Source organism: Peromyscus leucopus, chromosome 2 (assembly GCF_004664715.2).
Source record: "Peromyscus leucopus breed LL Stock chromosome 2, UCI_PerLeu_2.1, whole genome shotgun sequence".
NCBI classification, from domain to species: domain Eukaryota; kingdom Metazoa; phylum Chordata; class Mammalia; order Rodentia; family Cricetidae; genus Peromyscus; species Peromyscus leucopus.
The window spans coordinates 107,762,797-107,780,410 of record NC_051064.1 but is presented as its reverse complement, the minus strand read 5'-3'; the positions used below and the strand labels follow the sequence as shown (position 1 = coordinate 107,780,410).

At 43.4% G+C, this 17,614-nt stretch overlaps 1 protein-coding gene across 1 annotated transcript in view; it reads right to left on the bottom strand.

The window, feature by feature from the left end:
- Positions 1–17,614, bottom strand: part of C8b (complement C8 beta chain) — a 38,671-nt gene that overhangs the window by 15,666 nt on the left and 5,391 nt on the right. Inside the window, exons 2-6 of the mRNA XM_028887913.2 lie at positions 16,075–16,231; positions 10,043–10,184; positions 7,684–7,825; positions 6,175–6,307; positions 3,822–4,019 (exon numbers count right to left, since the gene is read on the bottom strand). Coding sequence (XP_028743746.1) covers positions 3,822–4,019; positions 6,175–6,307; positions 7,684–7,825; positions 10,043–10,184; positions 16,075–16,231 — 772 coding nt within the window. The remainder of the gene's footprint in view (positions 1–3,821; positions 4,020–6,174; positions 6,308–7,683; positions 7,826–10,042; positions 10,185–16,074; positions 16,232–17,614) is intronic.

The following is a 17,614-nucleotide window of genomic DNA, read 5'->3' as shown; positions in this document are numbered from 1 at the left end:
TGGGAAAAACAGACCTTTACAGTTAGGAATTGTGAATGGGAAAATGAACTTTACAAATACCATCCACTGTTCTTGCCCAGGGTCATCACGCTTATGATTCCTTTAGGATATCTGAGAAGATTTCAGTTCTCATAAATATTCCAGCATCCTTTTTGGCTTGGATGAGCACTGACTGCATCTTGTTATGGGAGCAAATGAAGACAGTGAAGGAGAATCAGAAACCTGCACTAGAGGATGCATGTGGCCACTTGAGGCCACACAGATGGGGCCAGCATTTGCTAACTTGTAAGCATCAACCATTCACCTATGTCCTTTGAAAACAAAAACCTATACCACTCAAGGTGAACCATAGTTCCTTGGGAAGGAGACCATGGCAGTTGTCCATAAACCATGGCCTGTAGAATGTATCTCCTGCCTGTTTTGCAAACACTACCATTCCCATTCACTTGCATATTGTCTGCAGTGTCTGTCACACTGCAGTGGCAGAGGTGTGTAGTTGCAACAGAGACCCTCCCTCAGTATTGTGTAAAGCCTCAATTATTTACTCTGGTCCTCTCCAGGAAAAGTCTGGTGTCCCCTGGAAGTATGGCATACACTGAATGCTGGTGTTGCCAGATGAGAGCTGGGTATCACCGCATGAGAGGTGACGGGACTTGTATGGGGTTACGTCTAGGTCCTTGCATGGGGGAAAGCAGGGATGGGGGGTGGGGTGGGGCACTCTATTCCAACCGATCCCTTCAGCTCTAAAGAGCTATTCAGCCTTGCATGAACTGTCACTAAAACCACCAGCTTCAGTCCAACCTGGCTTGCTGTCACCCCATTCTAGTCCTGCCCAGTGGCTCAGAACCCTTTTTCTCTTACCATGACTGCCTAAGCAGTCACTGAGCACTTGGCTCACACCTTTGCCAAATCTCCTCCGCTCTACCCCTCTCTGCAGCTTTATGGAAGTTGTCAGAATCAAAATGGAGTTGACTATGGCAGCTCTAACAGAAGGAAAGTAAAAATACACCAGGCCTGGAAGTTATGAAGAAAGGGTGCTCATTCATGATCGTCTAATAATAGGAGCTGCCATGGAAGACAGTCACAGCAACCACATACAAGAACACACTACTTCAAGGGCCTTTGACCAGTTACTGCCCAGCTTCAGAATGGTGTCACCCATGGTGCTAGAACCCTGTGGCCAAGGACTGTTGTTTGCAATCCTCCTTATTTTTGCCTTTAAAAAACGTTCCTTGCTTTAATCCCCTGAGAAGAATACAGCTGACTAGAGCATGCTCACTCCCGGTTGCAATAGTCCACGGTTCCCAGATACACAAAGGCATTCTCTGACAGTCTTTTCTGATTGTTATTTCAGTTGACACATTATTATAAAACTTCCTCTCTGCTCTCCCTTCTCTCACTAATCTGCTTTCAGTGCCCCCGTCAGAGTCAAGATCCTAAACCTCTGAGAACATTATGATAATATTCCTTCAGGCAAAAAACAAAAACAAAAACAAATAAAAAAAAACCACCCAAAAATAAGCAAACATGGTCGCGTTAGCTCACTATTGCCTTCCGACAGAATCGGCTCTCTTACTTTGGATACATAACCTTCACATTCCATCCACCAGTTCTCTGACTGCTGTCAGCTGCCCTGACATTGAGTGTTCCTCTCCATGCCTGTCCATTTTCCATCAGCCACACTGTGTATCGGCCTTTATCCAACTCTGTACTGATCCCTAAACCTGCATGAGGTAACCGTGTAACGACCATTTCCTCTGCTTCTAAGCTCTTCTGGACATGAGTTTACTTGTCTTTCAATTCTCCATTTAGCTCTTGCCTATTTAATACCGTCCCTGGAAGTCCCAGGAACTCGCCTTTTCTACACTTGCAGAACTGCTCACTCAGATTTCCTTTAGAACTTACACTGTGCTATATTGCAGCTGATATAAATGATTAAGTGATATACTGCTTACAAACTTACATCTCCCACTAGGCTGAGAATATGAAGGCAAGAACAATTTGTTATATATTTTATAAAGAGCTCAAAGAGGTAAGTTTGAAGATGCCCAACAAAAAAAAAGTTACAAATCAAAGAGACATAAATGCTAATTACTTGAATTTGGTCATTATACCTTGCATATATGAACAAAATCATCACACTGTAACCCAGAAAGATACCTAATTTTTGAGATAATACATCTAACTGAACAAAACAAACCTTGTAGAATTTGTCTTAGGAACCAAGACTCATGTCAGGTTATATACATGTTAGCATTGCAGAACTGGCTATGTGAATCAGGGAGGTAAGGATGGGAAGGAGGAGAAGAAGGCAGGCCATGGTGGTACCCACTGTTTCCCCTCATAATAAAGCAATGCCTGTGGTCAGTCCTGGCCTTCATTCCTATAGCTCAGTGGTGAGTACCTACTATTCGCCATCCTGTCTAGAGATGAAGGAAACAGATTTGTCCCCCAAAGGGCCCCAATCCATAAGACAAGTCAATAGATGCAAGACAGTTATAGACTATTAATGCTGACTACCTGTTTCCTGCTGCTAACTATATCTGCAGCAGGGGCCTTTCAGAGCCCCTCACAATTTCTTTTGTTTTCATATAAATCACTGCAGACTTTAGGTCTTGGTCTCTTCTCTTTCATATCTCCTTAGATTAATTGTCTATTACATCATTCCTGTGTGAAAATTCTCAGTAATAAGTAAAAACGTTATACTTTCTTTACCCCAGAATTCAAAGTCTTAAGTGTGCCTATTACCCTATCACCCATTTCTTTATCACATTACCCCAATCACTTCCCTCACCCACTGCTTTTCTCCCACCAGGCCACTGGTTTTGTGCTTACCTCATGGTCAAGGACTAGACAAGGATTATGTTAGTATTGTGGAATATCTCTGGGGCAAGGTGGGAGTCAAGCCACTGTGTCTGAGCGCAGCACAAGGCGGAGCAGTCTGGGCTAGTAATCTGGGGTGAGGGAGCTGATAAGAGGTAGAAAGAAAGCAGGAGAAAGAGGGGGCGATGGTAAAGGCAACCCCACCAGACGTCTAGGAAGTCACAGAAGAGCGGGGCCACTTTCCAGACACTTATCTCAAACAAAAGTCTAATTACAGTGGGTTGAAAAACCTCCAGATAGGGTTCATTGGGAGCAAATCTGCACAATAAACTTATTGAAAACCAAAGGAAGGGCTTACAAAACAAACAAACAAACAAACAACAAAACCAACCAAAACCAACCAACCAACAAACCAACCAACCAAACAAACAAACACACACACACAAAAAAAAATCCCCAGAAAATAACATTACTGGGTTTGACAATCTCCAAAAAGTAAGTCAATGTGAGACTAAGGTATTATCTACGAGGGCATTTTCAGGACCAAGAGAAACTTTCTTGTTTACTTGGACCAGGGATAATGTGGAATTCAGACACATCTGTCAGCATAAAAGAACACACATACATTTAAAAGCAATAAACTGATTTTCTTTCAATAAGAAGAAACAACTTGCCGGACGGTGGTGGCGCACGCCTTTAATCCCAGCACTTGGGAGGCAGAGCCAGGTGGATCTCTGTGAGTTCGAGGCCAGCCTGGGCTACCAAGTGAGTTCCAGGAGAGGCGCAAAGCTACACAGAGAAACCCTGTCTCAAAAAACCAAAAAAAAAAAAAAAAAAAAAAAAAAAAAAAGAACTTTAAGTTGGGTGGGAAGGGGCGCGGTGTGTGTGGGGACCTGGGAGGAGTTGGGGAAAGGAAATAAACATGATCAAAATACGTTTATGAAATTCTCAAAGAATAAATGAAAATAAGCAAATAAAAGCTCCAGACAGGTACTTACAGTGTGGGAGAATCGTTTGGTTCTTTGAATGTAATGTCTGCCTCCATTGTTTTCTTTTTTAACTCCAAACTCAAACATGCTAATTATTTTAAAACCAAACTTGAAATTAGAACTGCTGGTTTCTTTCTCTGTCACATTGTGTTCAAAATCTGCATATGATTCATATTCTGTAAATGCAAATTCATATTTGCCTTGGGTCTGTATGAAGAAAAGAAAATGTGTTTTTAAAATGCTTTGGTTGAAATTGTCATCAGGTAGTCAACTGTGTTCTTGCTGTACAGCAGAGCTCTGCCGGCGACTCTGTAAACACAAAACTATCAGGGACAGCTTGCATCCGTGCCTCAGGACCCCTGCTCCAGCCAGAGAGACAGACACATTCAATACTACAGTTCACGCTGTGTCGAGGGTGTCGGGGCTGTGGATTGGTCTTGAACAGAGGCGTGAAGCAAAGCAGGAGGGTCTGAGCAAGTGCTGGGACACTGGTGTAGATGAAGCAGAAGGTTCAGGAAGGAGGGTGTCGTGAAAGACCATTCTGGACAATGGGGGCTTTTGGATCTCTTGTTCTGAACTGTGACTTACTGTGAACACGAGCCAAGAGAGGAAGAAGTGGGGTGGTCATTCTGGGACAGCATGCTGGTTAAGCTGGAAGGAGCAAATCCAGATGTGAAGTCACAAGCCAAGAAGGAGGTGCCAGGGGGAGTGTGGTGCACTGATGATGTGGGACTGAGGGAGCAGCAGGGGAGAGAGGGAGACTGAGTTACAGCTTGGCTTCGAGAACACAACACAGCTGTATGCTAAGTCATTAGCGCTCACTGTCCTTGCATAGGGGAACTTCGAGAGGCAGTACCTGGATGGACCTGGAGTGACCAGTCATCCCCACCTCCATTCCCATGGGCATCTGGATACTTGTAATTTCTATAAAGTCCCACAGCCCAGGAAGGGAACAGCAATGATGAGAGTCATGGCCTCAACGGGGCTTCTGGAATACTAGCGCTGCTTTCACAAGGTGGATGACTTGGAAAAGTTGACTTCTCTAGGCCCCAATTTCCCTGTGTATAAAATGGAGCTGACAGTTGTCCCTCTCATTAGACCTGTCCTGAGGACTGGGCTCACACAGGAGCCTGTCAGAGCTTTCACTAAATGCTGGCTAAGGAGAATAGCAGTTGGAAACTGCACATGATGTCTGGGCTGGGATCTGGCTCCTGTACTGTGTCCTTGGAAAGCAGAGGTTGAGAGAATGGACTAGACCACCTGATGGAAGGTCTGTTTAGTCCTAGGCTGTTTCTTCCTCTTGATGGTCAATAAGTATTGCAGAAAGGACCAGGAAAGGGGGATGAGGAGAAAGGAAGTTGCCCAGCCTTCAGAACTATATGCCTTTGGTCATGGAAACCACCACCAAGATGAATTTCTCAGTCAAACCCCCTTTCCTTCACAGCTGAGGAACCTGAGGGCAGAGCGGGAAAGGAACCTGGCCTAAAGTAAAATGTCTCCCCATTAGATGGCAAGGGTTCTGGTAGTGTATCTACATGGTGTATTCCATAGTCTGTGATTGGCATGTCTGGGAGTATATAGGGGTAATAGTACAGATTTATATGGGTGCAGCATTTTATTTAATTATTTAAAGGTTTATTTGTGTGTGTATGTATTTATGATTGTGTATGTATGTGAATCTGTAAATGAAGGTGTCCACAGAGGCCAGATGAGGCTGTCAGATGCCCTGGAACTGGAGTCCCAGATGGTTGTGAACCACATGATGTGGGTGCTGGGAACTTAACTTGGGTCATCTGCAAGAGCAGCTACTGCTCTTAATCACTGAGCCGTTGCTCCCGCCCCAGGTGCACATCATTTTATGACTTTAGGTACTTAGATCAGTGCCCGGCCTGATAGGCAAAGACACGGTAGCAATGGGAACACGTGTTAACATGAGCCGAGGACTCCTGTGACAGCAGGTATGATGCTGCCCGCTCAGCCACATAATCTCACTTATGTCACATCAGGGAGGAAGCTTAGAGCTTTCAGTATAAAGATAGGACAAGAGAAGTGCTGAGCATTTAGGACTTCATACGCAATGAGCAGACAAGCCAGTACACTTGTGTGGCACCAAATCCTGAGCTCTGTTTTTAGTGTAGCTATGGACACTCTTGTTCTAACATTACTGCTATTATAGTTCCTGTTGCTGTTCTGTACCTGGCACACTGTCAGCACAAAGTCTTGTGTGAGAGTACACCCACTGGATGTCAGAAGACACCGGGGATCCAAGAGAAAGGGGTACAGAAAAGCTACACAGCTAGCAGGCTTCAGAGTGCTCAGTGATTCCCTCACTGCCAGAAGCAGCTGCCTGGCTGTCCCTTACCTGCGGGGTGTAGCCTTCCACATTGTACGGCTTCCTAAACTTGGTATTCAGGATGTAGTGCGGGGAGCATCCTCCACCATAATACTGATGATCGAGAACAGGGCCCTCAAAAGTGTTTGTGAACAGGTTTATCCTGGAAGGAAGGCACAGACGGGGTGGAAAGCTTAGGATTTAGGGTTGGGTTACCTTTGTTGGCAGTTAGCAGATCCCACTGAGATGAAACTCAAAAGTCCTGGTTCCACAAGCAAGACCCTGGGAATATGGTTCATGCCAACTCAACATTCTCTGTTTTAAAACCTTGTGTTATTATTTTATGTGTATGGGTGTTTTGCCTGTATATATGTCTGTATACCATGTGCATGCCTGGTATAGTATCTAGAGATCAGAAGAGGGCATCAAATCCTCTTAGACACTTGTATGTGCTGGGAATTGATCCCAGGTCCAGTGGAAGAGCAGCCAGAGTTCTTAACTACTTGAGTCTCACAAGCTTAGTATTTTCATCTTAGACCACTCCCAACACACCTACCCAGCCCTGTCTCCCGCCCTTTGTTCTCTTGCTAGCGTGCTCTGCTCCTCCCAGGGGAAGCCCCTCTCCTTCAGGCTTAGTCGAACTCCACTACTGACTTTGAATGTCTTCTCTGCTTCTTTCTGACTATGTGATCCCTGGGGCTCACTTAACTTTTGAGGGCCTCAGTCCTGAGAGGAGCTCCCATCTGAGTGAAGAGTCTCTCTCTAATGACAGTCTTTAAGGGTCAAGATAAACGATTGTCTAGGGAGGAGGTAACTTCTATTCCCATTCACTGCCTTGCTTGCCAGTGGCATCCTTTACAGCGATTCTTATATTTTTGGTTGTGAGCCTAGCCTTTAACAGCTGAGCCATCTCTCCAGCCCAGCCTTTACAGTGATTCTTATCATGCAAAAAGTCATGGTCTCACTCATCCATCTGCAGGCTTAGATGTGGCAAGAAAGTAGGATCAATGCTGGGCCTGTTTGGCCCTTTCTGACCTTGCTCCTTTGACCTTACAGAAGATTGGACCAATGCTTATATCCCCAGATGCTGAGACACACATGGACTACAGACCTATCTTGGAAACCTGTTGCTTCACGAAGTGCTCAGAACTCCCTTCTTTTCAGCATGGTGCATGCTGGGAACTAGGGACAGACCCAGATAAAACCTATGGCATAAGTTGTCAATAGGATTCAAGAGCTGTGCTTAGAATTCCTCTGACACAACAAATTGTGAGAATTAAGGACAAGGCTCACCCTAGCCCTACAACAGTCTTAGTGGTCCTAGGTCAACCCTCCTGTGACCCATGCCTATTCATGGCATGGCTTCTAGAACAACATATAATTGTCCTCAGAGAATACATAGAGGACCCACTTAAACTACAGCCTGTCTGTTTCAGAAAGGAGAGCAATAAGTGTCCCTTTCCACTCCCCTGTCCATCCGACAGAATTCCATTTAACATTGTGCCTTCCCATCTGCCCAGCAGGCCTGCAGCAACTCACCCATGAGCCAGATTGCCAATCGCCCAGTACTGCTCCATTTCCTGTTGACATTTTTTATAAATCCTCCTACAGTTTGCTTCATCTGATTGGTCTCCACAGTCATTGTCTCCATTGCAGAGGAGTCTGCGATTCACACACCTCCCTGGGGTGGAGAGAGGGGACCATACTCACATGGCTGTGATAAGAAGTACTAGGTGTGTGGCTAAGCCTTTAGTGCTGTGCTGATCAGTCTTCGTGTATCAGCCCTGACTGAAAATGACACTAACAGTTCATTCCCTTTCTCTCCCCCAAGGAGTTCAGTGCCACAGTTTTGAAGGCACCGAGGAGAGAGTATCTGGAACCACCCGTGAAGCTGAATCAATGTGCCTAAGAAAGAGGGAAGGGGTGGGCCACCAGGTTGATAGTCTGAAACTACCCCTCCTCCTGTCACTGAGGCTTGGAAGAGGTGGTGGGTAGCTTCTCTGAATGGCACCAGCTAAGCCATCTTTTATCTCTGACCCAACCTCAATTCCCTCGTCTGTAAAGGAGAGAAGTTATCACAGCTATCCCGCCATGACACAGTTGTAAGTGAGTGAATAAAACAGAACCGACTCATGGAAACTATTGCAAAAGCCTATCATAGCTAGACTTGGTGCTTTGGAGAGCCAAGTAAGTATTTGTGGCACAGTTGGGACCTTTACCTGCCTAATTGTGAATCCTTTCCCTGACACACATTGCCTTCAGCACCATCATCTGTTTTTCCCCTTCAACTTTTTCTCATATGACTTCACTTTCTTTTGTGTTTGTGCATTCTCGGGGAGATAAAGCCCACAAGACAGGTGGCTCTGCTTCCTTAGGCACATTGGGTCATTTTTAACCGATGTCCTTCGGTTATAAAAGGCAGAAAAATAACAATCGGGTCTTCAAATGTTTCTTACAAGGCATTTAAAGTAAAGCTTGCATGAATAGCCATTATAGCTCTAGGCAAAACCATGGAACACTGGACATAATGAGTCCTTGGGTACACTGTAAAAAAGTCTCTCAGATTTATTGGATGGAATTTTACATTTGCAGTAAGCCCTGGAAATCGCTCTGATAATCCCTGTCTGTCTTTTGGAAGCTCTAGACCATAATCCACATGAATACAGTGGAACTCCCCTCCAGATACTTTAGGGCAAAGTATCTCTATTTGTGTGAGAGACTTGAAGACGTGGAGACAGATTTACTGGGATTAGATGAGTGTATAAGTTGAGAAAACAGTAGTTTTTTACTTGCTTCTGCAGTAGATAATCATGCATTTGTGCCATGTTTCCCTCCTTCCATCCATCTTCCCATCTGTCTTCCATATTCCCTTTTCTTCTTTGTGAAGAATCAACATTTTTACTGACTCCATCACACATTTGGACTTATGGTAGACTCACTGATCCAGAAATGCAAATAACAAGGCCCATGTTTCCAAAGCCTTTTGTTGGTAAGTGATGCTGATCACACCTCTCAACTGTTTCAGGCTTGGCCCCACCCTAGGGCTCTGAGAGTAGCAGCAGAGCTAATATGTGACAGAGAGCTTTTACCTCCATTTGTCACATGAGGCTATGACCAGTTTATAAGGCACTAACATCACCCTTGTGGAGGTTTGAATGGGAATGGTTCCCCTTAGGCTCATATGCTTGAATAATTGGTCTCCAGTTGGAACTATTTGGGAAAGATTAAGAGGTGTGGCCTTGTTGGAGGAGATATGTCACTAGGGGTGGTCTTTAAGGTTTCCAGTGGCTCCTGACATTGTAAGTTAGCTCTCTCTGTCTCCTGCTTTCAGATCAAGACGTGAGCTTCCAGCTGTTTCTGCTGCCATCCCAGTGTTCTACTATCATGGACTCTGACTCTTTGAAACTGTAAGCCCAATTAAATTCTTTCTTCTATAAGTTGCCTTGGTCATGGTAACTTAGCAATAGAAAAGTAGCTATTATAACATTCAATTTATATTAATGTAATCAAAATCCAAATAGGTTAAATAAAATCTTCTAGCTCACACAGTCAGATTTAGACTGACCTAGGACTTTTAATTCCAGCACACCTAACTTCTAAAGTCAGCAAATACAGCCAGGCTTCCAGATTCTCACCTACATGTTCCTCTACTGACCTGCTGGATGATTTGTGGCAAGTAACCTCTCTGAGTCTCACTTTCTCAGGATGCGAAATTGGGATAATGATACTACCTTACCGTAGACATGTTTTCATGGGATGATACACAGAAAAGGAGGTTGAGGCTTGCAGTAAGGGGTCTCTCTGACCTGTCCTGCAACCCTGATCATGAACCCTGTGTGTCTGGCCCTCCATTCTCTGCTTTTCAAGCTTCTCTCCTCCTTTCCGCACTCATTCATACCTGTCTGTGCACACACAAAGCCTTCACATCGCACTTGACTTCTGCATGGTTGGTTGGTAGCACAGTCTTCAACGTCCTTGTCAGAGAATTCACACAATTCCCCGTGGAACTGGGAGGGCCGGAGCAAGTAAGCATGTCTGTACTGTAGCAGACAGAAACAAAGTGAGCCAATGATGGAACCTCAGAGACCTCAGGAGCTAAGGATACTGTATACAGATGGTCACCAACCAAGCTGTGGGTGCAGGGAAAGCATACAGTTGGCCGATGGCTACATGCCAATTTCTGTGCTTCCTTCACCACATACACTGAGGGTCTATGCAAGGCTGGCAGTTTTATGAATGTTTCCCCCACTGCACTGCATCCTCCCTGAGTTTGGGGTACTTGTCTCTGCAGTGGCCTGCCAAGATTTGTTCAGTGTGAAAAAGGCACGGGCTTTGGAATAAAAAGTCAATAAAGGGGCTCATATAGTCAGTTCAACAATAAACTGACTCTCAACTTAATTATTCCAATGGGAGATTCATGTATTGTCACGTATTGCTTAAGGCATCAATGTGATATAAATGAAAAAGTATGTGCTCTGAAACTCCAGCTGATGCTAGTACTTCCTAGTTGTATGATGTTGGGCAAGTAGCTTTGTCTTTGGAGTCCAAATTTATTCATCTGTAAACTGGGGGCAATGAATTACCTAAATGTACAGTTTAGAATTTAAATGATATAATTATATATTTGTTACATTATTTATTTATTATGAATTATGTATTCATTCGTATCATATATCATTATATATCATCTCAAGCTCGTGTTTTTCTGGCACAAAGTAGGTACCTAATTTCTTGTCATTACTTTTCATTTTTATTATTCACAATTTTAGGAATCAATATTGCCATCTCTCTCATCTTGCTCATTTATTCTGAGAATATTGATTAATCTATCTCATATTTAAAAGGGTAGGTATTTTTGCTTGCTTGCCTGTTGGTTGGTTTTTAATCATCATTAAGTGTCCTGGCCTGCCTTCCAAAGGAGAGGGTCACCCCTGGTGGCAGGCACTGGCAGTGACAACAGAGGCCAGCGAGCAGGTGCAGAACTGAGCAAGTGCAGAAATGTGCTCTGGAGTCTCATGGTGAAATTCCCAATGCAAAGGGAAGAGACGACTGGTTTCTAGTGAGGACATCAGGGCTGAGACCTGAGAGTTGAGGAGGACCATCAGGTAGACATGGAGGGCAGGAAAAGGATGGCCAAGAACAACTTGGGTAGAGGAAGGTTTCTGGTCACACTGATCAATTAAAGGATGTGTCTTCTTATTCCAGAAACCAGAGATGAATTCATCATGGATGGAGAGGAGTACAAGAAGGAGAATGAGGGGATCTGGAGAGAGGGAGAACAGGGCAGGCAACCAGGGACCCAGGCTGGGTGAGGGGGGACAGAAAGAAGTGATGACATTTAGGTGGTTTTCTAATGTTTGCAGTCAAGGTTTTGGTATGAAATGTGTGGAAAATAAGTAGAGAGCCACTCTCTTCTTCAGAGTGGCATAAGGCATAGTCTCTCCTTAAATGACATCTATACAGTGGATCTGGAAATACAAAAGGGAATCTAGACAGCCATCCCCCTTATCCTTAAAGACTCATTCTTCCTAGAAGGTAGACACAGACATTAAATAAAACTTTGAGGAACAAACAAACTAGGAAGCCATCAACAAATGAAGTACAGAAGGAACACACAATATACGGCAATATACACATACAATATACATGAAATGTCCATCCCATATATGACAGACCCACAGCAAACATCATACTAAATGGGGAAAAGTTCAAGGTGCATCTTCAAAAATCTGGGACAAAATAACATGCCTATCCAACATGGAACTGGAAGTGTAAGGCTGGACAATCAGGCAGAAGAAAGAAATAAAAGGCAGATAAATTGAAAGGGGAGAGTAAAAGGATTGCTTCTATTTGTCAGTAACATGATCTTGTATGTAAAATCTCTGAGGACATCACCAAAACACTGCTGCAGTTTATAAGTACAGTAAAGTTGCAGGATATAAAATTAACATACAAAATCCAATGGCATTATGTATGCTTCAAACAAACACACTGAAAATGAGCTTTGAAATCATTCAATTTACAACATCCTCAAAAATAATAAGACAGGTAGAAATAAATTTAATGTAGAAAGTAAAAGATTATCATACTGAAAATTGAGAAGACAGGAGACATTTTGTTTTCATGGGTTAGAAGAAATAATGTTAAGACGTCCACACTACCCAAGGTAAATCTGAGATTTGATGGAATCTTATCACACATGAATTGCCATGTTTACAGAGCTAGTGGGGGGGGGTTACAAAATTTATGTAGAAGCACAAACCATTCAGAAAACATAGTGAAAACAATCCTGAGCAAAAAGAACAAGGCCAAGTGGCATCACAACCCAAGACATAAGACATACTACAAAGCTAGAGTGATCAAAAAAGTATGGAGCAGACATGTGAGCATGCTCACAGACCAATGGCATATAGAGAAAACCCAGAAGTGACTCCACATACTAGTTTTCTAAGGCAACAAGAACACATACTCTAGAACAAGAAACTTACTCTAGAACAAGGACACATAATCTAGAACAAGGACACATAATCTAGAACAAGAACACATACTCTAGAACAAGAACACATATTCTAGAACAGGAACACTTACTCTAGGACCATCTCTTAAAAATAAGTGGTGCTGGAAATTGGGTACACAAGGGGAATCATTCAGTAGGTAATGTGCTTATCCTGCAATCAGGAGTACCTAAGCTCAATATCTCAAACCCACTTTTGAGAAGCTAGGTGTGGTGGTATGTGCTTGTAGTGACAGGGGTGAAGGGCAGAAATAGGCATAACCTTGGGACTCCCTAGCCAGGCAGTCTACCCTGCTTGGTGATTTCAGGCAAGTGGGAGACCCTATGCCAAAAAAGGTAGATGGAGCCTGATGAATGACCTCTTAGTGTGTGCATACATACGCAAGTACATATGACCACACACACACACACACACACACACACACACACACACACACACACACACAGTGAGAGAGATTGAGTACAAATGAATAAACACTGAAATGTATCTATAGAAAACTGAAACTAGACAGACCCTTATATAAAAATCTAACTTTCCAGGTATGGTGGCTCATGGTCTTAATCCCAGCACCTGGGAGGCAAAAGAAAGTAGATCTCTGAATTGGAGGCCAGTTCCACCATAGAACTACAGAGTAAATTCCAGGATAGCCAGGGCTATGCACAGACACCCTGTCTTGAAACAAACAAACAAACAAACAAACAAACAACAAAACAAACAAACAGTAAACACCAAACCAAACCCAAAACTAAAGTAAAGAAAACTTAAAATGGGCCAAAGACCTAATGTAAGATCGCAAACTATGCAACTACTGGAAGAAACCACAGTGGAAACACTTGAGCACCTAAGTATAGAGCAAACAGGATTTCAGATAGTATAGGCAACAAAAGAAAAGCTAGACAAATGGGATCAGATCATACTAAGACATGTCTGTACAGCCAAGGAAATGATCAACAGCTTCAAGAGACGAACTGAAGAACAAAGAAAATACCTGTAAACTTCATCTGCCAAGGAGCTAATACCCAGGATATATAAGGAATACAAAGAATAGGAAAATTTCTAATAATCCGAGTTTTAAATGGGAAAATGATCTATGATCTCTACATATATGTTTAAATGATAATGTATAAATGGTGCAAATGCTAAGAATTGGAAGGTCTTTCACACTGTCGATAGGAGTGTAAGCTAGTATAACCATCATGGATTACAGAAAACAGTACTAGAGGCTATGCAAAAGAAGGAGGAGGGGAAGAGGGAAGGTAGGAGCATGAAGACAAAGACAAAGAAGAAAGAAGAATTTTCAAAAATATTTTTAAAATCCTGAAAATAGATTTACCATATGAGCCAACAGTCTAAATAATGAGTATATATCCAAAGGTAATGACACTTTATCAAAGATAGACCAGAACTCCCATGTTTATTATAACAAGATTCACCATTACAAAAATAAGAAATCAACAAAGATGTTCATCAAGAGATGAATGGATTAAAATGGTATAATTCACAATGAAATATTAGTCATCTATAAAACGATGATCCAGTCATTTGTGGCAACTTGAATGGAATCTGAGGACATCATGTTAAGGGAAATAAGCTAGTCAGAGAATGGCAATCACAGGTTCTCACAAATAGTTCATCACAGAAGTAGAGAATAGACTAGAGGTTGCTAGGGACTAGAAAGGAAGAAGGGGCAGAGAAGGGGGGGTATTGATTATCAAAACACTATGCATGGGGGCTCTAATGCTCTATAATACAGAAGATAAGTCCACAATAATTGTATAGTTGAAAATAACTAGGAACATTGATGTTGAAGTTTCTTTACATGAGAGCAAAAGATAACTATTATGTTTGAGTGATGGAAAGGCTAATTACCCTGACTTGATCATTACCCAGTGCATATAGGTATCAAATTATAAAACTATACTCCACAAATAAGCACAAAGACTGTAAGTCAATTAAAGGATAAAAATAAAGCCACACATATTGATGGAGATTCTCAAAAGACTATCCCCAGGCTCTTAAGGCAAAGTAGGTTTGAGGAAGATGGAAAGGATGGAGGAAATGCACCTCTAAGTCTGGACTGAGAGATTTCACTGAGCCCCAGTCATCCAGCTGAGGAAGTCCACCATGAGCATCTCTGGCTAGCTGGTTCATGCTCAGTCCTTCTGGTTTATGGTGCAGATGAAGCAATTATCCAGATAATTGGATCAATGTTGATAACTTCAGCAAGAAAACCTACTCTGGAAACAGAATGATAGTGCTTGGCTCTCCCCATTGATCCAATTAACTGTGCAATTGCCCTGGGCTGGCTTCCTCAGCCTCTCCAGAGTCTTTGCCATGATAGGTCTGGGTTTCCAAGGAGCCAAGGGAATAGCAACCATTCTCTCTCTCTCTCTCTCTCTCTCTCTCTCTCTCTCTCTCTCTCTCTCTCTCTCTCTTCTGGCACATCTGCTTTGTTCAGAGCTGGGGTCCTGGGTCAGCTCTCCCATCACAAGGGAGCTGAAGGATAGGCACCATGGAGACAAGCTCTACTGGCAGAAAAGTCAGGAAGGACCTCATGGCCTGAACTGAGGCTTATCTACTACCAGAGGGCCCCAAGAAGCACTTACCTGCTCAAAGTTTCATTTATCTGTCTAACAGAATATGTGACAGCCACCTTCTTTTCCTTGCAAAGATATCAGAAAGCAGAGTGAGCTCGAATATAAGAGTGTTATGAAGCACCTGTTCCATGCATGTACCCTTACAAGTTTTCTGTTTATGACAGTAAATAGTAAAGGCCACAGTATGATATATGTTAGGATATCGGATATAGGGTAGGGGGACCTGGAGAAGCATGCAAAATTTGCTTTATCTATGGGGAGCTGGGGGTTGATAACCAGTCAGGGAAGGCTTCACAGAAGAGGTTGCCTGGAGCAGAGAATCAAGTCTGAGTCATGTTAGAAAGTGAAGGCAGTGGGAAAGGTCATTGCTAGCTGAGAAAGGGGCATGAACAGAGATGCAGAGGGAGTGACAGAGCTGGAAGATTACAAGAGCTGGTATATCATAGAGATGAGGCCAGGTTAGGTGATACAGAAGTCTTGCTTTGATCCTTAGGGCTCATTTGGGGAAAGACTAGTCAGATGTGGCTTTGGGGTAGCTCCCCTGGCTATACCATGAATGATGGATAGAAAGAGCAGGTCAGAGGCAGGATGCAGCAAAGACAGCTTTGTGAAAACCACTGTAATACCAAAGGGAGCAGCTTCTTGCTGTTTGAAAGCACAGAGAAAGGAGAGTCATTTCAACAGCTTGCATCTTAAAGGATAGACTATGGCCAGACACTACCATCAGTGCCTCTTCCAGAATGTTGAAGACTAGTCTCCATCTTGATCTCCCACCCCTGCCCAGAAGCTTGGTGCTCACCCAAGGCCTGGGATCTTACCCTTTTCTTCTGACAGGGGTCACATGCAGTCCAGGAGGACCAACTGGATAGCTCACAGTCAACAGGTGCTGGGGTGACGTCCACACTCCGTACTTGTCTGCTCTTAGCAAGGCTCTGGTTGACTGCATTTGTGCCGAAGAAATCTGGCTGCTGCCCTCTAAGAATCATTGTAAGAGAAGAGTCGCATATCCTAAAGGAATTACATTCATTCCCTGCCACCCATCAATCACCCATCCCATAAATGTAGATCAGATCACGAATGCAAGGCAGGTAGTTTATCATTTCGGTGCTTGTTAGTTCATCTAACAAATATGTATTGAGCCCCCAGGAAGCACCTGGCATTAGGACTACCATGGTAAAGAGTACTGAACTCTGGTTAGAAGACAGTGTCTCAGCCACTTGTGTTATCCGATTTCCAGTCTGTAGGAGTTTCATTTTTTTTTCTTCACGCAGTGACTGAAATGTATTCCCTTACACAGCTGTTTCTGGATTATAAATTATAGTCAATAGGTGAGCACTTAAACTCTCATGGGCTATAGATACATAGGAAATCCAATCACAGCAACACACTCCCTATCTATGGGCCTCCTTTTTATCCTCTGAAGATTGAGGGGTTGCACTAGATGATGCCTTTTCATCTTATATATCCACGGAACATTTTCCAAGAACAATTGATACTGAAGACACAAGGCTTCTGGGTATGCGGCACAGGATCTACTTAAGAGAGAAACAAGTCTTGTGTCTTACTAATTTTTAATGCATGCAGGGCCCATGGCCAGAGCTTTTCTTGAACATGTGTAGAGGTTAGTTATGGGTTAGTTAAGTCTGGAGGCTGGAGAGAAGGTGGAGGCTGGTGTAGGAGTCCCCATGACATGATATGAACCTGAACTACAGCAGGGCCAGGGTAGAGGCATGGGTGAGTAAGGTCTCAGGTGGGAAATGATAGAAAGTAAATGGCAAATGGATGGGCTAAAAGGGCCTGAGAGGAAGGAAATGGTTTAGGTTGATGCTGGGATCCTACTTGAATGCCTAGGTGGTGGGAACATAGGAGGACCGAGATGTGGAAGATGGCCGAGGCAGGCTAAGCTCTAGGTGCCCATAGGATAGCCACATAAACTCATGCAGGACACAGGTCTTACCTGAGTCTGAAATCAGGAAGGGAGTTCTGTGCTAGAGAAACAGATCTGATCATGAGAAGGTAAGGAGGGGAAGTGACTAAATCTCTTTTGAGAGAAGCAGGCCAAGTGCATCAGTTACTGTTCTATCACGGTGATAAAACACCATGGCCGAGGCAACTTATGAATGGGTTTATTTGACTTATATTTCCAGAGGACTAAGAGTCTATTATGGTGGGGAAGTGTGGCAGCCACCAGCAGACACAGCATGTGGAGTGAAAGCTGAGGGCTTGAACTACAAGCAGGAAGAAGAAAAATCTAACTGAAAATGGCATGAAGTTTTTGGAACCTCAAAACTAGGCCACAGTGATGTACTCCATCAATACCCAACTCCTTAAGACTACCTAAATATCACCACTAATGGG